General features: G+C 43.9%; 1 protein-coding gene across 2 annotated transcripts in view; it reads left to right on the top strand.

Moving 5' to 3' along the window:
• kcnab1a (potassium voltage-gated channel subfamily A regulatory beta subunit 1a) overlaps nt 1-27,101 on the top strand; it is a 452,196-nt gene that overhangs the window by 311,088 nt on the left and 114,007 nt on the right. For both annotated transcript variants that reach the window (XM_070882310.1, XM_070882311.1), the window contains exon 2: nt 5,557-5,600. In XM_070882310.1, coding sequence (XP_070738411.1) covers nt 5,557-5,600 — 44 coding nt within the window. The remainder of the gene's footprint in view (nt 1-5,556; nt 5,601-27,101) is intronic.

A 27,101-nucleotide genomic window follows, 5' to 3' on the forward strand; every position in this document is an offset into this window, starting at 1 on the left:
TCCTGTCACTGCTTTCCAAATGCGCTGCTATTACGTCTTTAATAATTGATTCCAACATTGTCCCCACTACCGATGTCAGGCTAACCGGTCTATAATTCCCTGCTTTCTCTCCCTCCTTTTTTAAAAAGTGGGGTTACATTAGCTACCCTCCAATCCATAGGAACTGATCCAGAGTCTATAGAATGTTGGTAAATGACCACCAATGCATCCATTATTTTTAGGGCCATTAACTTAAGTTATCTGGGATGCAGACTATCAGGCCCTGGGGATTTACCGGCCTTCAATCCCATCAATTTCCCTGACACAATTTCCTGACTAATAAAGATTTTCTTCAGTTTCTCCTTCTCGCTAGACCCGTGGTCCCCTAGTATTTCCGGAAGGTTATTTGTGTCTTACTTAGTAAAGACAGAACCAAAATATTTGTTCAATTGGTCTGCCATTTCTTTGTTCCCCATTATAAATTCACCTGATTCTGACTGCAAGGGACCTACATTTGTCTTCACTAATCGTTTTCTCTTCTCATATCTATAGATGCTTTTGCAGTCTGTTTTTATATTCCCTGCAAGCTTACTCTCATACTCTATTTTTTCCCTCCTAATTAAACCCTTAGTCCTCCTCTGCTGAATTCTAAATTTCTCCCAATCCTCAGGTTTGCTGCTTTTTCTGGCCAATTTATATGCTGCTTCCATGGATTTAACACTATCCCTAATTTCCCTTGTTAGCCACGGTTGAGCCACCTTCCCCGTTTTATTTTTACACCAGACAGGGATGTACAATTGTTGAGTTTCATCCATGTGATCTTTAAATGTCTGCCATTATCTATCCACCGTCAACCCTTTAAGTATCATTCGCTAGTCTATCCTAGCCAATTCACATCTAATACCATCGAAGTTACCTTTCTTTAAGTTCAGGTCCCTAGTCTCTGAATTAACTGTGTCACTCTCCATCTTAATGAAGAATTCTACCATATTATGGTCACTCTTCTCCAAGGGGCCTCGCACAACAAGATTGCTTATTAATCCTCTCTCAGTACACAAGACCCAGTCTGGGATGGCCTGCTCTCTAGATGGTTCCTCGACATATTGGTCTAGAAAACCATTCCTAGTACACTCCAGGAAATCATCCTCCACTGTGTTGCTACCAATTTGGTTCGCCCAATCTATATGTAGATTAAAATCAACCATGGTAACTGCTGTTTATTGCACGCATCCCTAATTTCCTGTTTGAAGCCATCCCCAACCTCACTACCACTGTTTAGTGGTCTGTACACAACTCCCACTAACGTTTTCTGCCCTTTGGTGTTCCGCAGCTCTAACCATACAGATTCGACATCATCCAAACAAATGTTCTTCATTACTATTGCGTTAATCTCCTCATTAACCAGTAATGCTACCCCACTTCCTTTTCCTTCCTGTCTATCCTTCCTGAATATTGAATACCCCTGGTTGTTGAGTTCCCGGCCTTGGTCACCCTGGAGCCATGTCTCAGTAATCCCAATTACATCATATCTGTTAACAGCTATCTGCGCAGTTAATTCATCCATCTTATTCCGAATGCTCCTCGCATTGAGACACAGAGTCTTTAGGCTTGTTTTTTTAACACTCTTTGTCCTTTTAGATTTATGTTGTAATGTGGCCCATTTTGATTTTTGCCTTTGATTTCTCTGCCCTCCACCTTTCCTTATCTCCTTCCTACCTTTTGCTTCTGCCCCCATCTGTCTCCCTGCATAGATTCCCATCCCCCTGCTTGCTGATCTTTGGGATGTACATTTTGCCCTGAATAGATAGCATTCTTTAATTGACCATTAGAATATGTTAGAAGGTTCCCATCTGATATATTTATTCTTCTACAGCTTTAATGCTTGTCAGCAATTCTTTACAAGAAGCTTTGTGTGAGAGCTCATTGTGCAGTCCACTAGTGTCTGACTGAATGGCCCTAATATTTATGGTGAGGGAATGGGTGTGCTTGTTGGCAGCTGGGAAATCCAGAAATGGCGGAACGTGGAAGTCCTGCCGAATTTAACGGCACGACCTCGTTAGAATTTTTTTACTCAGTTTCCCGCGCGGCAGCTAGCCAGATTGAAGACTGGCTGGCTGATGGGCGTGAAAGCCTGTAGCACAAGGCAGCAGCCAGGGACAGTCCCCGGCAATTGAGGTGGTACGTGGGGGGTGCTTAGAGCGCAGCAGAGATGACGGAAGATAGAGAGAACGCCGGGATGAGGGGGGAGAGAATGCCAGGGAGAGATCAGACGTCAGGGAGGGGGAGAACACTGGGGAGGACGAGTTTGCCGAGTGGTGGTTGTGGTGGGGGGGAAAGAGAGGCTGATCACAGCAGGTTTGCTTGAGGGGCCAGGAAGCACTCCTGCTCCTCCTAGACCACAAGCAGAGCTGGAAGAATACTTACCTGATGGATTTATCAACTATCGTCTCTTTTCAGCTTCCGGATTTCCTGAGTGTTATGTATGTAACTATGTAATACTTGCCACCAGAGGGCACGACTGTTGGAGTCCTAATGGTCACCTGCACACACGTGCAGGGCCAGTATAAAAGGTTGGCTGCCATGTTGTTTAGGCACTCTGGAGTTGTAATAAAGAAGACTAAGGTCACACTAAGTTTAGCTCACAGTACTCAGCCTCGTGGAATTCTTCTATACACCACACCAAGTTACAAATTGACAGCAAAATCTAAGGCATGCAGCCTCAGTTAAATATTATGACCGACCTGCCTCTCCACAGCGGGTTACCCGTCCAACCCCAAACCTGCCGTGGTTAAACAGGAAGTAGGTGGGTTAGGGTCGTCTTCCCATTTAAAAAAAATTTTAACCTCCCCGACCTTCTCCCACTTGTCGTGGGGGAATTAAAATTACCCGCCATGTATCTAATATAAATCAGCCTCATTCTTACTCAGCTTCAGTCTCCTGCCTAGGGTATTATTGCATTACATGTGTTGGAGCAATCTTTGAGTTTGCCAGTTTCCATTATCCACTGGTGCAGTGGGACAGATGTATAAGTTTGTTGGATAATTTTCCTCCATTGATACCGTCGCAACAAAGGATTGTTAGTCCAGCGACAATAACTCTGCTTATGATTCACGAACGAATGTTTATTTATAAAAACAAGCTTTATTACATTGACTGGTAACAGTCTTCCATTTCTATTAAATGATAAAATGATATCCAAATAAAACAACCTGGTTCCCAGGCTCCGACTACCTCGAATGAGCTCTGACTCAAGAGAACAATGCAATTCATTTCCAAATCCTGGAGCGATCAGCTCCAACCCTCCAGACCCTCTGCGCAGCTGCATAGCTCCTGACCTTGAGCATGCTCTGCCATAAAGGGGAAACAAGTTCTATTCTTACACTAGAATACAATCTTGCTCTGTGCCCACGTATTACGTAGGTTGTATGTTTAGCTGAGGCCCCATTTTTAGGTGCTTATCCAACTTCTAATCTATGCAGCCTTTGCCTTTGTGCTGCAAGCTTTGTTTATAATACGGTAAGTGCGCAGGCCAAAAGTTTATCATCTTCTGTGGTTTGTGGTGTCTTGGCAACTAGTCTCTTATCAGGGTATGAGCCTTTTTCTTGACCTGAGTGTTTCCATTCTCTGCCCTTGTGTTTCCAAACTGTCTGTTGTTCATATATAGAGACAAAATTAAGATTTCCCTTTCTCCCATATTTGCTTTAACACTAAAAAGGCTGAAAGAAAGGAATGCAATAGCTTGACCATTTCAATCATTTCTTAAATATTCCAACATGGTTCAAGTTTATTTAATCAAACATTTGTATTGTAAAAAAGCTTAATAATTACATGACATGTTCTCTTAAAATAATTCCTTTGATATATTTTAAAAATGTTACATTTTGCAATCTTAATTTGAAAATGAATCATCGTATTGTTGAATGCAAGTTCCTAAGATTTGTTTTTTCCAACATTATTCCCCCACCTCTGATGAAATCTGTTTTTCCACATTCTGTCATGGCTCTTTCCAATCTGTGAAATCATCTTTCTGGCTGTTAAGAACACCAGTTCTTTAAATTAGCTGACTAAGGTTCAACCTTTTAATTAGAAACACCTTCTATAATAACTACTGCAGTATTCAATTCCGAGCTTGATTTCGTTGTAATCAGCTAAAGGTTTCATTGTTTACAACACTTAAGAACAATTTTTTTGTCTGCAGTCCCAGAATATGGTGTGGCGGTGGGTATTTAAACATGGCTGAGTGCGTGGGGGGGGTTTCAATGGGTAAATATTCCGAGCACATTGGAAAGCTGTCTCCTACCTGCTGACTTCTGGGTTTTACAGAGGCGGGACAAGGGGCGGGCAGCCAACACGTTTCCAGGGGGCAGGTTGGTATTTTAAATATGTTAATGAGGTTGGAAGCCTCTGATTTAAACTCCACAGCATGCGAGGCAACCCAGACTTCTGGGTTTCCCATCCAAAACTCTGCCCCCCCTCCCCCGTCTATGTAACCCACCCCAGTAAATATCCAGACCATGGTCTTACAACGTGAGAGTCCATATACCCAGAGACTATAATTTATATGGAATGTAGTGAGTTCTCATAATGTTAAAATGTATACGTAGAGGTTTGCACATTAAGTTATTTTGCCAATTTCCTCCCCATTTTCTTGAGTTATTAATAACTTACATTTCTCTACCATGCTTTATTTATTTCTAGAGGCACAGATTATAATCCTTTTTTATATATAATTTCGAGACAAATATGAATGAAAAACATATAACAATCTTACAATTTCCATCACAGTAGCATCATATCATATTATTATCTAAAAGGAAGTTTTAGTTGATGTTCTGTAGCTTCACAGCATGGGATACTGCCATTCTGGAATAAATGGCACAGATTTGAGCACTGGTTTCTGAGTGTTCAGCGGTAAGTATTTCAGAAAGCTAATGATGCATGAACTGCATGTGTCATCCAGGATACCTGTAGATCCAGGTCTTCAAGTTAACAATGTTCATGATGAAATAAGAGTCTCCTATCTTTTTTGGTTGTAAGGGTTCTACAACACAAAATGACTACTAAGTTGGTAATCTTAGTGAGAGAGACAAGAAGAGTAGTCAATATGGGAAAAGGAAAACAAATTCCAGTGCTTCAGTGGAAGATATTCTTTTGAAGTTTGGGTTGGTACAGGGCAGAGGGAACGCTAACATGTAAATGCTTTGTCTTGTGCCCAACTTCACTCATTTCCTTCATAAACAAGTCTTAAATTTCCTTGGCATTGTATTTAGTTTGTATTTTTCTGGTCTTGCAGCATAACCACATTCTTATGCTCTCCTTTATGGAAATTCATTTAATGTTAAGGTTATTTGACTTTTGCCAGGACACTGTAGTTCATTATTAATGAAGAAGTCCACATAATCTTCTCTAGTCATGCCACTGAAAGCTGCCAGTAACGTCTTCTCCCCTTTCCCAAATAAGATTGAATTGAAATCATTTTTTCCGTTTAAAAATATTTAAAATATGAATAGGAAACGTAATTTTCTTTGCTTTCATATAAATTCATTTTCCTAAGTTTTACTCTTCTTAATTTAAAAGGAATCTTGGAAAATCGGGACTTCGAGTATCTTGCTTAGGACTTGGTAAGTAAAGATTTTTAAGTTACCATGACTTTGGGTTAAAATGTTGAATACTGTAGAGACATTTTGCGAGGCCCCACTATTGGTACAGAGCCTCGCTAGTAGTGACAGTGAGTCAGAGAATCATGGTTAGAGTATTATCTTATCTTCAACCCATACACTAGTTTCGCGAAGTTCAGCACTAACAGCGGGGTCTCCTGAAATTACATCTTATATGTCTTCTTCATAAATATGTCACAATGTAAATCTGAAATATATAAAGGTATACTTTTAGGTTCCACATATGCTACTACCTTCGCAAAGATGCAAAGTAAATTTGGGTACACATTGATTTGAAAAGTGACAGCATAACATGAATATCAGGTCTAGAGCTGACACTTGAGAGCACCAAAAGACTCGCATTCAAGATGCATCTCATCTAACCTCGAATTTGTAATGGCTACAGTAGAACAGTGTAGTCCAATACGTAAACCATTAGCCACAAGCCACATGGGGCTAATTGGGAATCCAGATGCAACTGACTAATTCTTGATTAGTAAATAAAAATTGAGTAGTAGATACTGTCGTTGGGCACGTGATGCCAATACTCATATTAGCATGGCATATGCATGTGTACTTTAACCCTTTTTATTTGTTGGTAAAATGGAATGATGAAAAGTAGGGTGTGTGAGTATTTTTTGATCGTGTGTGTGTTTTACATCCTTTGTTACTGCTTATTGGTTATCTGCTAAAATGGTGTGTAACGTGGGTGAAAACACTGAACTTCAGCACCATGGAAACACCAGCTATATTGTACAGAGAGGGGAGCTGTCATCGTGGTCAGTTTGACAAATCAAAATAACAGCTCCAAACAGCAGAAGAAAGCAAACCCAACCAGTAATAAGCAGCTCCAACAGGGCACATCATGTCAAAAGGCAAGCAGCATCCAACCTGGTTCTGAATGCACATTGGTATGTCACATTGTGCAAGTCAACATTCTCTGATGAAGTTAAGGTACCGCTCGCAACTGCTGGACAAAAACCTCGAAGCTGCACTAAGATATGCTGTGTCCAAAAATTTCTTGCCAGAATTCCAAATTTTGATAAAAGGGAGAGACTACAAATAGAGTTTTGCACTGAATGATGGTAGATGCTTGTTACGTAAATATTCATGCAAGGCGTTTTCTACTAAAATCAGTGCACGTGGCTGAAACGATGCTGCTGTAGTCATACCTGTGACTAGTCAGTGGTTTCTATTGAATAACACTGCAGTAAGAGCTCCAATCCAGTGTGAAGCCAGCTTTTGAAAGTAAAAAGGTGGTTTTGGCAGACTGAGGTTATGATAGATGCTGGTCTCACATTGATAGCTGCAGTATAACTGTAGCCTTATTGTTAATACTTCTGTATATTCTTTAAAAGTGTAAAGTAATGGGAGGAGATTTTCACCTTCACCGCCTGAGTGGTAATCTGTTGGAACAGATCGCGTGGCCTTTGTGATAGTCACCCAGTCAGATGGGTTATAGAAAGGGTGAGCAATCCACTCAATGAAATTACTACAGACAAAATTTCAAAATTAATATTAACTCAAAAGTTTTACTAAATTAGATTGAAAGACTGTACTAGTTGTAACTACAACTAAAAAGCTAATTTAATGTTAGTTAACTTCAATTTAGATTTTAGCTTTCAGAACTTCCACTTCTGCTTTGAATGTAATTGAGAGGCTCCTAATTGGCGTACATTCCACAAACACCAACAACCCTCCAGTGCCCCCTCGCCCTCTAGTGGCTATTCTTCACTTGCCGAGAACCATAGGCAGAAACTTTTCGGGGAGCATCACATGTCAGTCAGAATATGCCCTCAAACGATGTCTACACACATCTAACCACCTCCAGCTACCACTACCACTGGAGTTGAAATCCTACACAAATTGTGCCCAAAATTAAGCCCATTTTGAGAAGTGTTTTTTTTCCGAGTTTCCACTCAAACTCATTTGCTTATCGCCGAATACAAAATCTGCCATGAACCAGCGCTATCGGGCAAAGTTTTAAATCACAATTTAAAAAAAATAATGTTTGCTTTAAAAAATATTCCTTGATATATTTAAGAGTGGTAACTTGATGCAGTTTGACTAATGCAGCTGAAAATTGGTTTATCAGTGTCAATCCAGCATCTGTGAGTAACCCAAGCTTAAATGACTGAAAATAACTTAAAAATAATATACGAAATGGTTTGCTAGTTATATTGGGCTACAGTAGTCAGTTCCTTAGATAATTAAAAAAAAATTGTATTCAAAAGCTTTAAAAATGTATCTGTTAGCATCATTGCACCCAAAAGAACATGTTTCATTTTTACAGCCTCATCCAAGGCCTGCAAATGAACGCATTTAGCGGCAACTGCCAATGGTGATTAATTCATCCTGGGGGCGTGGCCATTTTGGTGGGCGGGACCACCTTCTAGCGCAATATTTTTTAAACTAGTGCAAATGACCGCAGAAACTCAATTTGCATCGGATGTAATTTGCGCTTAAAATTCTGCAGTCTTTTGTGATTGCTTCGGGCAAATTCTCAAATCAGCTGAAAAAACAGCACAGCCCAGTGGAAACTCTACCCCTTTAACTGTATTTTACCATAATTGCAGGCATTCATTTAACTATTGCTTTTGTTTGTGCACCCACCTGGCCACGGCCCCAGGTGAAAATCACAGTACGAAGTGCATTTTCCCTTAAGTTTGACCAAGTACAAATAGATGTTTAATACAATACCAATGTGAAAAATTAAAAAGAGCTGATACCCAGTCGCACATATCACTTACTTGATGCACTCATAGCAGTGGCAGCTCTGCATGCACTGCAAGTAAGGCCATATGAAAATAGTGGTCTTCCCATTTTTTGGAAATTCAAATAAATGCTCAATCGCAGAACATAACTGGTACGGGGTGAGGGGTTGGGTGGTTGGTGGGGGCTGACGGCGTTAAATTTTGATATAAATATGCACACTACTGTTTAGGTTTTTTGATCCAGAATGGTGGAATATAGCTGCTATCAGTGTTATAGTTGTGTACGGTATGTATTATAGTTGTGTACTTGTGACTATTTCTGGCCATTATACAATCCCCAATGGTTGTGAAACAGTTGTACAAAATAGTGACTCAGCCACTCAGTATGCGGAAAAGATGGAACCTGTGCCAACAACAGCAGTGTTCATATTACCATGGGAGAGGCCAATGACTCAAGGCAATAGCGCACTACCTCTTTAGTTGATTCTCAGAGGCTCCAGCAGCAGCTTGGCTGCTTCAATTATCTTAGTCGCCTGCAGCATTATTGTATAGGTTTAATGATGCAGAGCTGATAGACAGAATTCAGCTTGCATTCATCATCTGAAAGGGACAGGGAGCATCATTGTAAGTAGGATTTAGAATTATCAGGAGATAAAATTAGTATTTTTCAAACATTAGCTAAAAATCATTTTTAGTACAATGCTGTTAAAGGTAGTTAAGAGTCAAGACTCATGGGCTGGTGACTTTGTATCTACACCAAGGCCTATAGCAACTTGGGGGAAATCAAAATGACCCTCTTTCAGACTACTGTAGCCTTTTTAAAGGTTCTTGGACAAGACACTAACTAGGCAGCAGTCAGTATGTTTGAGCAATAGATCAAGATTTATTAAGCTTACGGACGATAGTTTAACGAGCAGCTCGCAGTCATTGTTCCCTGGAAACTCTCGGACACAGGAGATGTTGTCTTCGGTCTGTTTTTTGTTCTTCCAGCAGTCCCTGTGTAAAGCTATTCCTTGAGTATCGATGCTTTAACCTATTTCTTATCAAAGGTTTGCTTGGCCAGCGTCCATATATGGTTTTTAACAAAATCACCCTTTTTAATTGATTCCAATCGTCAAAAACCCTTGTTACTCACACCAAAAGTATCATCCTGGTCACGTCTGCCCCCAGTATTTTTCCAAAAATCTTACTGTGTCCTGTTTGCATATTGGAATTTGTCTTATCTCTCTTGCGACTAGCAATACCAAGGGGCCTCTTTCAAGCTCTCACTCAAATACTAGTTTTCGGTAAATGAACTCGAATTTCTACTTACTAACCATTAGTTTTGTTAGACAAACTCTAATTTCTACTTTGCATTATAATGCTTCTTTATATTAACTATCACTCGCAGCATGTGCCTGCTTGTCTGCCTGAGTTCAGTCAAAAGCTGTTTTGACTGCCTTTGCGTACATTTGAAAAGTCTCCACCATTCCATTTCAGCAGAGAATCATGGGTATGCAGGGCTGGTGCAACCATTCGGTGAACTAGACATTTGCCCAGGGCGCAAAAATTTGAGCGTGGATCAGATCTTGCGGAGCAGTTTATTCTGTAGCATCATGGGTTGTTGTGCCGAACAAAATCAGGGGAACAATTCATCTCAAACTAAACGGTTGCATTCCAACACAAATTACACTTTTAAAATAACAATACAGAGCGTTGAGCTTTGAATGGTTGGCCATATTAATGAGATCATTTGTTTTAACTGAATGTCTTGGTCGGTAGAGTCGGCACCATTTTAATTTACAGTGCACTTCCTAAATGGTTCTAGCTCCAGAGAAACTGTTTCAGCCTTGCTGAAGTTTCACGGGCTAACGGGATTGTGCAGCCGCTGACTCAGCAGAGAGAAGGCTGACTCGGGCAGACTATCTCATGTCCCTCCTCCTGCATCTCTTGATTTCCACTTAACTCACCCACTATGTCAGTTTCTTCTCCTGCGGATGACGCACAGAAGGAAAACCCTGCCCGGAGTTGGTGCCTGCTGCTGCCTTTCAGGACCACTTACAGTTCAGAAACAACAAAAAAAACAACGTGCCTTCTTCTCATATGATATTGTTATTGATTTTTATTATTAGACCAATTATCTTTTCACAGCAGCGGTCCCACATAACCAATGCCATTTTGGGACCATGATTTGATTGTGCATGAATCATGAATCCTTTAATGTACAATCAAATGCAAAAACAGATCCCTATTTACACTAGATGCGTTTCTCCAAATTCTTGAGATACGCCACTGTTTAATCCTGAGAAGGGCATCATTAAATTGCCCAAGAATGTTACGCTTGAACCAAGATTACACTTGAATCCGGATTTCTATGCATGGCAGACAACATGGATAACTTGCAAATCTTGACTGAATTATCCATTATGCAACAGGATCTTCAGGAGATTTTTTTCTCACACAAAATCTATCACACTTTTCAAATACTTGTTGTTTTAGTTTAAGTTGACGACAATCCCTTCCCTGTGTGTTTAAATGGAGCAAGCAACTTGGGACAAGGAACTCATTGAAAAAGGACAATGGGTTGACAGTATTCTGAAGTCAGATTATGAGTAATTATGTACATTATCTTGGGGACCATTCCCGAATGTCTCCAGCCACCCCAAGGTGATTCTATTATTTTACTTGCTGGGTTCTTCTATATGGTTTCTGAGCGCTAACTTTACTGGGTTATTCGGGCAGGTGTTTATCTGTGATCCAAAGCTGGGTTGTTTCCATTCCCTGCAGTTACTCTAGTTAAAGGGTAATCGTTGATATCGCGTCGCTTCTGGGGCTCTGTTTCACTCCTGTACCATTTCTTATTTGCCTTTCTTTCAGTCGGAATGGCATGACAGGGAATTTAAAAATCACATGTTTGAAGGGATTAAACTAATATGGCAGGGAGATGGGAACCTATGCAGGGAGACAGAGGGAAGTAGAATGGGCACAGAAGCAAAAGATAGAAAGAAGAAAAGTAAAAGTGGAGGGCAGAGAAACTCAAGGCAAAAAGCAAAAAGGGCCCCATTACAGCAAAGTTCTAAAGGGGCAAAGTGTGTTAAAAAGACAAGCCTGAATGCTCTGTGTCTCAATGCGAGGAGTATTCATAATAAGGTGGACGAATTAACTGCACAGATAGCTGTTAACGGATATGATGTAATTGGCATCACGGAGACATGGCTCCAGGGTGACCAAGGCTGGGAACTCAACACCCAGGGGTATTCAACATTCAGGAAGAATAGACAGAAAGGAAAAGGAGGTGGGGTGGCGTTGCTGGTTAAAGAGAAAATTAACGCAATAGTAAGGAAGGACATTAGCTTGGATGATGTGGAATCGGTATGGGTGGAGCTACAGAATACCAAAGGGCAGAAAACGCTAGTGGGAGTTGTGTACAGACCACCAAACAGTAGTAGTGAGTTTGGGAACGGCATCAAACAAGAAATTAGGGATGCATGCAATAAAGGTACAGCAGTTATCATGGGCGACTTTAATCTACATATTGATTGGGCTAACCAAACTGGTAGTAATGCGGTGGAGGAGTTTCCTGGCGTGTATTAGGGATGGTTTTCTGGACCAATATGTCGAGGAACCAACTAGAGGCTGGCCATCCTATACTGGGTGATGTGTAATGGGAAAGGACTAATTAGCAATCTTGTTGTGTGAGGCCCCTTGGGGAAGAGTAACCGTAATATGGTAGAATTCTTTATTAAGATGGAGAATGACACAATTAATTCAGAGACTAGGGTCCTGAACTTAAGGAAAGGTAACTTCGATGGCTTGAGACGTGAATTGGCTAGAATAGACTGACGAGTGATACTTAAAGGATTGACGGTGGATAGGCAATGGCAAACATTTAAAGATCACATGGATGAACTTCAACAATTGTACATCCCTGTCTGGAGTCAAAATAAAACGGGGAAAGTGGCTCAACCGTGGCTAACAAGGGAAATTAAGGGTAGTGCTAAATCCATGGAAGAGGCATATAAATTGGCCAGAAAAAGCAGCAAACCTGAGGACTGGGAGAATTTTATAATTCAACAGAGGAGGACAAAGGGTTTAATTCAGAGGAGGAAAATAGAGTATGAGAGGAAGCTTGCTGGGAACATAAAAACTGACTGCAAAAGCTTCTATAGATATTTGAAGAGAAAAAGATCAGTGAAGACAAATGTAGGCCCCTTGCAGTCAGATTCAGGTGAATTTATAATGGGGAACAAAGAAATGGCAGACCAGTTGAACAAATACTTTGGTTCTGTCTTCACGAAGGAAGACACAAATAACCTTCTGGAAATAGTAGGGGACCGAGGGTCTAGTGAGAAGGAGGAACTAAAGGAAATCCTTATTAGGCATGAAATTGTGTTAGGGAAATTGATTGGATTGAAGGCCGATAAATTCCCGGAGCCTGATAGTCTGCATCCCAGAGTACTTAAGGAAGTGGCCCTAGAAATAGTGGATGCATTGGTGATCATTTTCCAACAGTCTATCGACTCTGGATCAGGTCCTATGGACTGGAGGGTAGCTAATGTAACACCACTTTTTAAGAAAGGAGGGAGAGCGAAAATGGGGAATTATAGACCGGTTAGCCTGACATCAGTAGTGGGGAAAATGTTGGAATCAATTTATTAAAGATGAAATAGCAGCGCATTTGGAAAGCAGTGAGAGAATCGGTCCAAGTCAGCATGGATTTATGAAAGGGAAATCATGCTTGACAAATCTTCTAGAATTTTTTGAGGATGTAACTAGTAGAGTGGACAAGGGAGAACCAGTGGATGTGGTATATTTGGACTTTCAAAAGGCTTTTGACAAGGTCCCATACTTGAGATTGATGTGCAAAATTAAAGCACATGGTATTGGGGGTAATGTACTGACGTGGATAGAGAACTGGTTGGCAGACAGGAAGCAGAGAGTTGGGATAAACGGGTCCTTTTCATAATGGCAGGCAGTGACCAGTGGGATGCCACAGGGCTCAGTGCTGGGACCCCAGCTATTTACAATATTCATGTATGATTTAGATGAAGGAATTAAGTGTAATATCTCTAAGTTTGCAGATGACACTAAGCTGGGTGGCGGTGTGAACTGTGAGGAGGACACTAAGAGGCTGCAGGTTCACTTCGACAGGTTAGGTGAGTGGGCAAATGCATGGCAGATGCTGTATAATGCGGATAAATGTGAGGTTATCCGCCTTGGTGGCAAAAACACGAAGGCAGAATATTATCTGAATTGCGGCAGATTAGGAAAAGGGGAGGTGCAACGAGACCTGGATGTCATGGTACATCAGTCATTGGAAGTTGGCATGCAGATACAGCAGGTGGTGAAAAAGGCAAATGGTATGTTGGCCTTCATAGCTAGGGGATTTGAGTATAGAAGCAGGAAGGTCTTACTGCAGATGTACAGAGCCTTAGTGAGGCCTCACCTGGAATATTGTGTTCAGTTTTGGTCTCCTAATCTGAGGAAGGACGTTCTTGCTATTGAGGAAGTGCAGTGATGGTTCACCAGACTGATTTCCGGGATGGCAGGACTGACATATGAGGAGAGACTGGATCGACTGGGCCTGTATTCACTGGAGTTTCGAAGGTTGAGAGAGGCTCTCATAGAAACATATAAAATTCTGACGGGACTAGACATGTTAGATGCAGGAAGAATGTTCCCGATGTTGGGGAAGTCCAGAACCAGGGGACATAGTCTAAGGATAAGGAGTAAGCTATTTAGGACTGAGATGAGGAAAAACCTCTTCCACAAGTTGTTAACCTGTGGAATTCCCTACCTCAGAGAGTTGTTGATGCCAGTTCATTAGATATATTCAAGAGGGAGTTAGATATGGCCCTTATGGCTAAAGGGATCAAGGGGTATGGAGAGAAAGCAGGAAAGGGGTACTGAGGTGAATGATCAGCCATGATCTTATTGAATGGTGGTGCAGGCTCGAAGGGCTGAATGGCCTACTCCTGCACCTATTTTCTATGTTTCTATGAATTATGTGATAGATTGGTGAAGTTGCGGTGCATCACACCGGTACTCATGTACTTGAATTCCAAACGGTCTAATAGTGCCAGTCTTGTGAGGAAAGGGACAGTTTGTGCCTAGTTATCAGCGTGCTCAGTGTAACGAGCCGCTTGTATTCGTTGTCTATGCTTTTATAGTGCAATTTTTGAGGAAAACAGGTATAGCCTGAAACTCAAAAGCAAGCCATTGAAAGAGATACAACAGTGAGCACGCATTAATGCATATACACAAAAATAAAATGGAAAGAAAACATGCTTATTGCAATCCATTATTAAAATGTCAAATGTCAAGCTACCCTGATTAATTTGGCCAAAAAGGTACCTAACCCAGGTGCCCTTGTGAGATTGGGAATGGGGGTTTATGTTGAGTGGGAGGAAGGGATGGATGTAGAAGTTTGTGCACAACACGATTTGATATTTCTGTAAGAAAGTTCCCGTTGATGGTCTTTCACTTGGCTTGTACCCGCCCCTCTCTCCTTTGGATTCACCCGACTTAATTCCCCCTTTAGCAAGTTATTTAATTCCTGCCTTTCGCGCATTATCGTACAAACACGGAGATGAGCTCAACCAATCGTCTAGCAGAGGCTCTACCTTATAAAAAGCCATCGGAAAATACCTGATCTTAAAATAAATAAATAAACAGGCCCCCTGTTATGGCAGTGGCTGGGATCTCACTGGGTGTGGTTAGCGAGGAAAGGGGACCCGGGGAGGCAACACTCTCCAGCAATCACATCCAGCCCAACTAGGTGGGCATCCCACCCAGATCCATCAGGGATCCACCAAGCCCACTTGGTCCATCCCCCGTCAGCATCTGTCCACTGTCACCAGCGGGCTTTGATGCAGACTCCACTGCTTTTGGGCACCCGATCGCATCCTTTGTGAACAGATCGCTGAGTGAAAAGCATTTCCCCCCACCTGGACCGTGCTGTTTTGATGACCCTGTGCACTGGGACCACTTGGTTTGGTCAGGTCTTGCGCAGAGTTCGGTTGCAGGGATCCTGGTCCCGGAGATCAAGCAGCTTGCTTTGCTTGTCTGCCTCCGAGAAAGCCATCGACGAGGACCAGTACATCTCTGATAACTTGAATTAAGGTGGAGGGGATTGGCGGGCCGTCAGTTACCTTTGCGCTGGCCCTGTGGGTATGATTAGTTGGTCAATTGAATATATATAAATATGATTCCCATTTTACTACGAATCTCAAATACCAGTCTTTCTTACATTACAATAGAGGTTAAATCTCAATCATCATCAGCTATAACTATCTAAAAAAGATTGATAACATATTTCTCTTTTCCAAAGTTTTAATTTAAAATTAAAAGCTGACTAGAAAGTGTAATTTTGCTCCAATGAAGGTTTCTTCCTTCAGTCAGCTGACTAACAATTGCCTATATGGCTGCTAAGTGGTTAATATTTCTCTCATTTCTCTGTGCAATGAGGATGAATACTAACTGTTGCTCCATTCACCTTATCGTCTTGCTGTTGTTTAGGCTTATGGATCCAAAATGGGAGAAACTAACTGCCATCTTCGTATTCGTTTCAGGAACCTCAGCATGTCCTGAAATGCTTAACAGTCAATTAAGTACTTTTAAATTATAATCATTATTGTAATGTAGGAAACACGGCAGCTAATTTGTACCCAGCAAACTCCCACAAACAGTAATGTGATAATGATCAGATAATCTGTTTCAGTGATTGTCATGTATGTATGCTTGCGTTTACTAGCCACCAGGTGGCGCCACTGTCGGAGGTCATTGGGCTGTGCACACGTGTGTGCGGCCCAGGTATAAAAGTCCAGCCATCTTGTAATGTAATCACTTTGGGCCCTAATAAAGTAGAGCCAGGTTTGTACCTGTTCGGAGTTTACAGTACTCAGTTTATTGAGTTATTGCATACACAACAGTTATGTTGGTTGAGGGATAAATATTGACGAGTACACCAGGGAGAATGCTGCTGCTCTTCTTCAAAATCGATGGTTCAAGGTTAATTGGATAGAAATGTTAAATGACTTAAGGATTTCATGTTAATCATTATTTAATTTGAATCCCCAACAACCATTTGGCTTAACTTTCTTCAGATAATTCCTGATTCTTCCTATGGGCCTCCAGAGAAAATCAGGCAAGGTGAAAACGGGCGTCCAATTCACTTTCGTCCATTTCTCGCCCAGTGATAAACGTTAAAATGACTCCCAATGAGTGGAATTCACCCTCACTCACAGTTACTGGGGGAATTTCCACCCTGCCTTTTGTTCAGATCCTTTTCTATTTTTTTTTAATGTTTTTTCAAAGCTGATTTGTTTGGCTGTGACAAAACTTCACAATCAGCACAGCTCCAGACACAGCATTAAGTCTGCGGAGGATTCTAGAAAACGAATGATGGTGCAGGATGTTACCTGGCAGTGGTGTTAAAAACACTTTCAAAAATGGGCCAATGAAGCACAGGTGCATATACACACATAGTCGGCTTGAGTTTTCCTACCGGGTCGAGAGGGAGGCGGACGATGTCCGGGGTGGGCTGCGACCCCGTTCCTGGCTCCATGTCAGCTCCCCCCATAACTTTCCCCTGATTGGGCTTGTTAAGCCCGCCCTGCGAGGTTCCCAGCCAATTAAAAGTAAGTGGGTTAGATGATGTAATTTGATACGTCATCGGCCGGTTTCCTTAAAGGGACTATGCTCACATTCATTTTGACAGTTGTGCTGTCAGTATTCTGCAGCATTGAGGTGCTGCAAACACTGACAAGCACTGCTTCATCACCATCATCATAGGCAGTCCCTCGAACGAGGATGACTTGCTTCCACACCAAAAGGGATGAGTTCAATGAAGGACCCGATATTCCAGTCCTGAACTCCAATTGAGGGGGTGGAAGATGCCTGTTCGTGGATTTTTTTAACCTGTGGTGACCGTTGCACACCAGCCACCACACGGGCTTGACAGAGCTAGGCCTTGGTCCAGTGGCAAGGATTAGCCAGGACGACTGGAGACTTGCTTTTCTGCACGGGCCCAGTGCGCACACATATCGCAGTGTGGGCTGGCCTGTGCTGCCCCTGGGCCCCATACCCTAATTTGCCGCACCTCCACCACAATATCACACTGCTCCTCCGCCACAAACATTTGCCGCACCTCCGCCACGATCTCTCACCACACAATACACAATACATTCCATGACTATTCAAACATCCATTAATTTGCATCCCACAGTAGGGAATCGCTAGGTGACACACTCACTGCTCTGTTGCCAGGAGACTCCCGACCCTTTAGCGAAGGAAACCTGCCGTCTTTACCCGGTCTGGGCCGATAGGTGACTCCAGCACCACACCAGTGTGGCTATCGTTAACTACCCCCTGAAGAGGCTGAGCACCTCACTCAATGCAAAGTTACTGGGGCTGGGCAATAAACGCCGGCCATGCCAACAATGCTCACAGCCCCAGAATGAATTACACATACACACACACACACACATGTGCCTGGCTGGGATCTACCTGTTAGAATGGCCTTGGACTCCAATGAAAAAATATTAAACCAACAATCAACACAGAATCAGAGCTGTTCGTAACAACAGGTCAATGGGGTCAATTCCCCAAAGACTTGTTTTGAAAATTTTGCTGTGTTGACATCGATCTCACTCCATGCTCTAAAATATGCCGACTGCGATAGAGAGGGGAAATCAGCCAGGGTTACTGCTCCTGATCACTGTCCACTGACCCCTGGGTTAGAGAGAGGGGAAAATCAGCCCGGGTTCCTGCTCCTGATCTCTGTCCACTGACCCCTGGGTAAGAGAGAAGGGAAATCAGCCAGGGTTCCTGCTCCTAATCACTACCCACTGACCCCTGGCCTAGAGAGAGGGGAAATCAGTGCCTGTGGAACTGTACCCCAGTGAGAGTCAATTTATGTGGAACTGTACCCCAGTGAGAGTCAGTGCCTGTGGAACTGTACCCCAGTGAGAGTCAGTGTATGTGGAACTGTACAACGGTGAGAGTCAGTATATGTGGAACTGTACCCCAGTGAGAGTCAGTGTGTGTGGAACTGTACCCCAGTGAGAGTCAGTGTGTGTGGAACTCTACGCCAGTGAGAGTCAGTGCCTGTGGAACTGTACCCCAGTGAGAGTCAGTGTGTGTGCAACTGTACCCCAGTGAGAGTCAGTGTGTGTGGAACTGTACCCCACTGAGAGTCAATGTGTGTGGAACTGTACCCCACTGAGAGTCAGTGTGTGTGGAACTGTACCCCACTGAGAGTCAGTGTGTGTGGAACTGTACCCCAGTGAGAGTCAGTGTGTGTGGAACTGTACGCCAGTGAGAGTCAGTGTGTGTGGAACTGTACCCCAGTGAGAGTCAGTGTGTGTGCAACTGTACCCCAGTGAGAGTCAGTGTGTGTGGAACTGTACCCCAGTGAGAGTCAGTGTGTGTGGAACTGTACCCCAGTGAGAGCCACTGTGTGTGCAACTGTACCCCAGTGAGAGTCAGTGTGTGTGGAACTGTACCCCAGTGAGCATCAGTGTGTGTGGAATTTTACCCCAGTGAGAGTCAGTGTGTGTGGAACTGTACCCCAGTGAGCATCAGTGTGTGTGGAATTTTACCCCAGTGAGAGTCAGTGTGTGTGGAACTGTACCCCAGTGAGAGTCAGTGTGTGTGGCTGACTGCACCCAGGCTGTCCCAGTCATAGCACGCAGGGAGGTTCTGTTCCCTTCCCATGGGTTGGAGAGACCTCTCCAAGACACAAACGCAGCCTGGTTGCACATTGTACAGGAGGGCACAAGCAGGGATGTCATCAGGAGGACCTGGCTGCAGTGGCGCAAACCTTTCAATGATCTCAGTAGATCATGAAACATTACTGCAAAGCCACACTCAACCGCATCCTCCTGTGCCATTCATCACATCCCCATCACTCTACCTTCCCTATCCTACTGCTGCACATCCTTACACCAACTTACCTTGTCAACCATTCACAGCAATAGAGAGTCATTGAGAACCCAACACACTTACCTGATGTGATCTCAGAGCATCGGGAACCTTGTATAAAAGTTGGAAAATGGTAAGTACCTGGTAAATGCCTTTTAAATACCTTTAAACAAGCTGTTAACAATTTGAATTGGCTCCCCCGCTGTTTGGTGTCAGGTCTGTGAATCGCAGGCAGACCGTCACTTGGGGAAACTGACATGGAGGCGGGCTGAAAATGGACTTCCGCCCCACTGTCAATCACTGCCATTTTGGCAGCTGGCCCGCCTCCAAACTTGCACTCGCAGCACTGGTAAACTTCCGGCCAGTGTGTTTATATTTTTTAAAAGAAACTAACGGGGAAAAATTCAGTTGCATCCCATTTGGGGCAATAACACCCGCGAGGCGGGATTTTTGCGCCTGACGCGGAGGTCCTGCCCCGTTCTCGAAATTGGTGTTACCGCCCCCGAAAGGAAGTGGAGCTCAAAATAGCGCACTCCATTTCCTCTCTGAGGTGTTAAGGGGGCGAAAGCAGAGGGAGCGGGGTGCAGCGGTGTGTGCTGGGCTGCATAGCGTTGCTGCTTAGAAGGGGCTCTCCCCCTCATTAAAGAGGATGGCCCCAGCTGCCAACTGTGTGAGGTCCTCCCTGGACCACCAGCCCGGCAATCAAGTGGAGTGTGGGCTGCTAGATCGTGGCACCGACCACGCATTCAAACCGCCAACGGGGTGCTCAGGAACATGCCGCCATTTTTTTTCAACATGGCCGACACATCCCCGTTAAGTCGCACCCTGCGAGCCTCCGGCTCTGAAGCTATTGCTGTCATCGACTGGTGCAGCTTCAGGGGAAGCGGGACAATTTTTGTTCCGGGGAAACAACAGGGCGTTGCGCACGGTGATGACTGGCGCAGCGGAGTGCGGAGCAACCAGTTATCACCACCCGCTAAACACTCATGGAATTTAGCAGAAGTCGTTAGCGGCGCCGCGCCCGGGTTAAAGTCGTTTGTGCCCATTAGTGCCACCCGGGGGTGCTAACTGGAGGTATATATGACCCCATTTCTTGTTGGGGAAGCAAGCTTTTTGGTGCTGGAGCATCCTATCAAAGAGCTCCTGGCCACCCTAATGAAGAGCTGCAGCCCACCCTCATAAACAACCAATGATCTGGAAACAAGGCTGGATTTTGGGCTTTTTGGATTTCGGGGCGTTAATCGTGGTTGGGCACTAAAGTTAGCGCCTGAAAATAGTTTACACCTTCGACTGCAAGTTTTGGCAGAAAAGTAAGTTGGAGGAGCGTTGGAGATAAGTCAGGCGTTACACAACAGATTTTGTGCACCCAAGTCGAAACTTGTATCATTAAAGGAGGCGGCCATTTTGCGCACATGCAGTTTTTTTTCATGGTCGCAAACGCTAATGCAGGGCGCGGCAGCTTCCTGCGCACATGCGTGTATAAACCATGCCGTTTCGCCCACTTCTGCAGAGATGGAGGAGCAGAAGGGAAGGCAGCGTGCCAGGCACTTCAGCACTGAGGTGAGTGAGACCTTAGTCAACGCAGTGGAGAGGAGGTGGTCCTCACTCCATCTTACTGGCAAAGCCAGACCACCCCCACCTGTTTTTAAGAGACTGTGGAAGGACATTGCAGTATCTGCTGCAGACACTGTGCCCAAAACTGCCACACAGTGTCAAAAAAAGTTCAACAATCTTACCAGACTCGTTAGGGTGAGCATTTATGTATGCCTCCATGACTTCCAACATGAATCTCACACAATGTGAAGTTTTTCATGCATATGGTCCTTCTCAACAGTCTGTGGGGTGCCTTTCACAATGCATAAGAAAGATGAAGGCTTACGTCTGTACCGATTGACTTCTAACGATCCAGGCACATAAACTCAATCATTTACATCCTTCCTCTCAATACACTCACACTGCTGCTATGTCTTTCAGAATGATCACCTGCAGCCCCCATTTTACATCCTAATAACCTCATAATTCCTCACGAAGCACAGGCAACATCCAAACAGATTGAATGGAAGCCACTAGAACATTCACACAGTATCACCTATTATACGATGGTAGGCAGATGTGCCACAACAACAGAGAAACCCTTTCTGAACCCTTCCTATTTTTCTCTTTGTAGTTGAAGTGCTCCCACAACAGGAGGGAGCAGCTGTGCACAGTCGGAGGGCTGCCCCAATTATTGCCACTCACTGATGTCGAGGAACGGGTGTCGGCCCTCATCGGTGTACCAGCTCAGACAGTTGTCGGGGGCAATGCTGAGCCCCCTTCAGGTAGTGAAGCTATGTAAATAGATAGAGCGACTGAAGAGACTGTATTGAAACATATAATTAAGTGCCTTCATTAACATGTGCAATGCCACCTTCCTCATGTTGCCCTTCCCCCTCCCCTGCTGCTAACCACAAGTCTGTTGTTTTCTGCTTGCACAAGTGCAACATCCTTCAAGGGAGCCATCTACATCTGGCCATGGGGGAGACGATGAGACAGGGGAAGAGAGTGTTCTGCCATGAGCCTCAGAGTCCACCAGTTGCCCCGTCTGGCCTCACTACATCTAGGAACTCCGCCGATTTCCCGGGGCTTGAGGAGTTGGAGGCTCCTGGCCCCAGTTGCCTACAGCAATGCAGTGCGAGAGGGGAATTCCGCAGGCCAGCTCTCCGGCGGGTGAGTGGGCAAAGTCGGTCTGCTCAACGACAGGCAGACATGGAACTGGATTTGGTGTAAATATCCAGAGAAAACACAGGAATGCACTGTGAGCTTATGGATGCATTGGGACAGATCCCAGAGAGCATTGACAAGCTTACTGCGACTGTTGCAGAAGCAGCGACTTGGGAGTCCAGCGAGGCCATCATTGCCCACACACAGAGACTGGTGGCCTCGAGCAGCGACAGTAGTGTTCCGGAATGTGTGGCACATGCCCTTGATCACATCACAGCCTTGGGCACAAGCTATGCTTCAGCTTGGTGATGTGATGTGGTCAATGTCTGCTACCATACTCTGTGTGCTCCCCACTGTCCAATGGGGAAGGGACACTGCCGTAGCACACCATGCTCCGGATGCTGAGGCCCACCCACGTCGGAGAGTCAGTGGCTCCCAGGAAATGGAAGGTGCTGTCCTTCCTCAGGATGACAGCATTCCGGCTCCCACCACTGACTCGCCAACCATGCACCATACACGGGTGACACTCCAGCCACCAATGACTGCTCCCGCCGATAATGAAGTGCAGCAGTCCACAGCTGGGCCTTCCAGGCCAAGAGCTGTCCAGAGCATCCTCAGATGCTGTCTGCATTGTCTGGCCCCTCAACACAACAGCCTCTAGCAGCCTTGCTGTAGGCACTGAGACCTTATTGAGGAGAAGCAGCAGGCGTGGGAGGGGTTGAAGCGAAGTGTTGGGGGGGACAAGTGTGGCTAAGAGCCATTAAGAGCTGGCACTAGTTTGTGCTTATGGATGTATATAGAATTTTTAAAATTGTAAATAGTTGCATGATAACAATTGACTCATCTTGAATTGTCTTGCTGCAGGAAGCAGTTTACTGTTTATTAATGTTTTGTTGACTGCAAGAAGCAGTTTTGTGTTTATTTACTTTTACTTTAACCATTGTATCATTTTGAGTCTTTGGGGGAGAAAATTGTTAATTATTCATGTTTATGAAAATGTTTGTTTGACCTTTGCCATTGGTGTCTTGTGTCTCATTGCAGAATTCAGTGCGGCATGGTGGCATAGAATAGCGAGTTAACGCTGCAACCCACCTTCCCCATTCAAGCAAACCGGTCAATGGTGAGCTGCCGACGTAAGGCTCTTGCTGCGGCCACATCTCCACGCTGCCTCCTCTGTGGTTCTGGTGACACTGCAATGGGTTCCTCGCCAGGCTCCTCTTCCTCATCCTGCTCCTCCTCCTGAGGTGGTCTTGCAATTCCTACTGGCAATGCCTGGCCCCTCATGATGGCTAAGTTGTGTAGCATGCAGCACATGACAATGAATTCAGAGGCCTGTTGTGGTGACTACTAAAGACAGCCTCCAAAGCGGTCCAGGCATCGGAAGCACTGCTTGAGCATGCCAATTGTCTGTTCGATGATGTTGCGGGTGACTGCACGGCTGTCATTGTAGCGCTGCTCGGCTTCTGTGGCGGGGTTCCGGAGGGGGATCATGAGCCAGGTGGCCCGGCTGTATCCTTTATCCCCGATCAGCCAGCCCTGCCCTTTGTCTTTGTCGCTGAAACATTCGTGAGACACTACTCTCACGCAAGATGAAAGCATCATGTGTGATCCCTGGATAGATGGCATTCACTGTGAGGATGCGCTGCGTGTGGTCGCAGACCAGCTGTACTTTTAGGGAGTGGTATCCTTTTCGGTTTCTTAAGACCTCTGCATTGTGTAATGGTGCTCGCAAGGTGATGTGTTTGCAGTCAATGGCTCCTTGAACCTTGCAAATCATCCAAACCCTAGAGCCCTCTCATTCTGGCTGTCCCTGCTCATTGGGAACTTTATGAAGTCCATTCTGTCTGCCCTTGTAACCTGGCAAATGCAGCAATGTGCAGTATGCTGAGACATGCAGCATATGTCCCCTGCTGCTGCCTGGAAGGAGCCAAAGGTGTCAAAAGTCATTGCCACAATCACCTTCACCTCGACTGGCAGCACAGACCTGTTGGTGCTGGTAGGCTGTAGGTCTGCCTGTATGAGCTGGCATATCTCTGTCAGCACTTCTTTATGGAAGCGCAGCCTTCTAAAGAACTGCACCTCAGAGATGTGGAGGGATGAGCGATGTTCTCTGTAAACCCATGGGGGGGTAAGGCCTCCTCCCCATACGTCTGCGACCTTTTCGAATCTGTGGCCCACTATGGCCAAGAACCCTTCTTCCAGCTTGAAGCCGCCTGCCAACCGCAACCAGCATGATACGCTGGCGAACTAGTATTGCCCCCATTGAAATCTCTCACTGACCTTGTAAGCAAAGTATCATGGCACATCAAAGTGCTGTTTCCAACTCGGAGCCTCATGCAACGTTCTGCGCGCAGCCGTAGCAGTCACTGACAACTGCGATATGAAATCCTCCAGCCTCCGTTTAAATATTCTGTTAATAGCACCTGCTGCACCCTGGGACCGTCTGGTTTACACGACGATTGATGTCATAATCACGCTGAAAACGGAGGGCAGGGTGGTAAGTTTTTGCGCCGGTGCAAACCAATAGCCGAATGTTCCGGCCGGGCGCTAAATCCCGGACACCCAGCCTCACGCCCAAAAACAGCATTTAGAAACTAGGTACAAATTAGCCGAAAATCCAGCCCCAATTCTTTAAATAGGATCAAGAAGCCAGGAGTAGCTATTTTTAGTTTTAGGGCATTTGTTCCATATTAGTGGGCTAAAAATGTGGAAGGTCAGGTGATTTTTGACAGCAGAAAGATTTAAAACAAACATAAGGCTTGCTGTTTTGCTGCCTCTTTCATTTAAAAGCCTTTCAAAACCATGCTGATATATTGCATATCTTTAGATTATTTATTAATAAATTATATCTTCACATTTATACCATGACTACTCCCCATCTCTTCCCATGAGTGCACCTTCAGGCAAAGATCTCATTAACATGTCTGAGTCAGAGGAGGAAAGCAATAAGAACAATTTATATGCAGCAGATATGGACTCTGTGCTACTAAGTATTCAACATCCAATGAACTTGAGACTGCTGAGAAAAATGAGAAGGATTCGGATGTCACTTCAGTTCCATAAGGCCAACTCATAAAAAGTTGAGGACATCCATCAAAGCACTGTAAAACATAAACAAATATATCAGCCATTTGTGTTAGGAGCTGTCCCTTCTCCACATTTTGTGATATCTGTAGACAGGGAGTGCCCTAAGACTTCAAACACATGTTTTATATATTGTACAGTTCACCTTTCACTGGCTGCAAGATGTTAGATTTTTGCATCACAAAATGCAAATTGGCTGAGTATTAGAAAACACTGGTGGAAAAGAGTTGTGTATGAACATCAGGCAGACAAGATGTGGGTCAGCCATGCTCTGATGAGTAGTTTTAAGTGTCAGCCTTAAACCAAGAGAGGGTGGATTTAAGAGATCTGATGGTGCTCTACATGGAACAGGGGAGTTCTCCCAATGCCCTGGCCAACATAAATCCCTCAAGCAACAGTACCAAAAACAAATTAACTGGTCATTCATCTCATTGCTGTTTGTTGGACCTTTCTATGCTGTGTTTGCCCACAAAACAACAGCATTTACTTTTTTAAAGTAATTCATTAGCTGTAAAGTGTTTCAGATGTGAAAGGTGCTATATAAATGCAAGTTATTTCCTCTTAAAACTTCATGATGATTCATGAAGAATGCGCAGTTGGATAAGGCACCTGACAATTGTGGAACTGTGACCCATCTAGATAAGAGTGGAGGAAAGGAGAGAATATCTGGGGGTTGTGGGGAAGTGGGAATGGTTCTATCTGTAGTGTGAGGTGGCCCTGTGTCCTACAGATCATTTTCTGGAGTTACGCCCTGTGGCATTCTGTTGCTTTTGAAAAAAATGTCTCTTGCTGCCCTAATTTCCAATCCTGTCCTGTCATTCTCTTTTCCTGATTCTGCATCAAATCAGCTAATTGCAACTACCCATTAAAAATCATGAAGTATTGCCATTGACAAAAAGGATGTAAAATGGTCTTCCTTTGAATCCACAGAGAACTTACTAAATTATATTGCATATTAAATATATATTTTTGGTTGAACTGCTTTCCAAAAAAGTACATATTGGAAATTTTAACAATTGTAAATTATTAATTAAAATAAATGTCAATAATACGAATGCTGGAAAAGAACAGGAGTGTTCCAATTCCCACCACAATCATCGGGGAAGTATTGTGCCAGATCAATAAAATGCAAAAGCAATGTCTTGCCAACCAAAATAAAGTATTTTAATTAAAAGCTCACCCCCTCAGTCAGCAACAGTATGTTGAATGAGATTGCGCAAAGATTTCCCCAACAAATGAGGCAAAACTCATTTTTGAATACAGTAATACAATTAGAACATCACATGGACAAGTTTTCAATAGTTTTGATTATCATTTCACAATTACCACTTCACAAGAGGAGGCTGGAAAATCTTACAGGCCCCTTTGTGCACACAAATCACTTCATTTAAAGCAATACAAGGACAACTTGTTATATAGTTGTACTTTGCAAGTCTCATGGCACAGTGCACCTCAGGTATGTTACACCTGTTGGGCTCCAATGGGCACCCATAGTGGAAAAATGGTTCTGTTTTTACCATACATGTAAATTCACAAATGAAACAATGATGGCAAAGTTTCAGTTGATAGTGTTTTTATGCAAGTGATAGTGATTATGTAGTATATGGACTGGATTAATGATCATTTGCTGTCAGTGGTTGGAATGTATAATGTGGTGCACCATTGTGCTTGCCCCTTGTGTAATGTGTAATGCACCCCATGATCTTTTCCAGTGCACTGCTTTGAAGTAATGGCCTATTGGAAGGAATGATTATGTAGGCTTCCTAGGTGATTTCCTGAGGCGCTCCTTGTCATTCCATTAGTAAACTACTTCTACATACTGCAAAAGCAAATTATTCTACCTATTTTCACAGGAATAATCTAACTTATTTCAACTGTGAGGACCTGCATGCATTAAAAGGCTTCTCCTGTCCTTTGTACACTGTTACATATTGACAAGGAACATTGGCAACTTAAGAGTTACCCGCCTATTCCTATCAATCAGTATCCATGTTGCTGTTGGAGGGTGAATCCTGAAAGCAGGCTCGACGGGCCGAATGGTCTCCTTCTGTGCTATAACCATTCT

Source organism: Pristiophorus japonicus, chromosome 6 (assembly GCF_044704955.1).
Source record: "Pristiophorus japonicus isolate sPriJap1 chromosome 6, sPriJap1.hap1, whole genome shotgun sequence".
Taxonomy (NCBI): Eukaryota; Metazoa; Chordata; class Chondrichthyes; family Pristiophoridae; genus Pristiophorus; species Pristiophorus japonicus.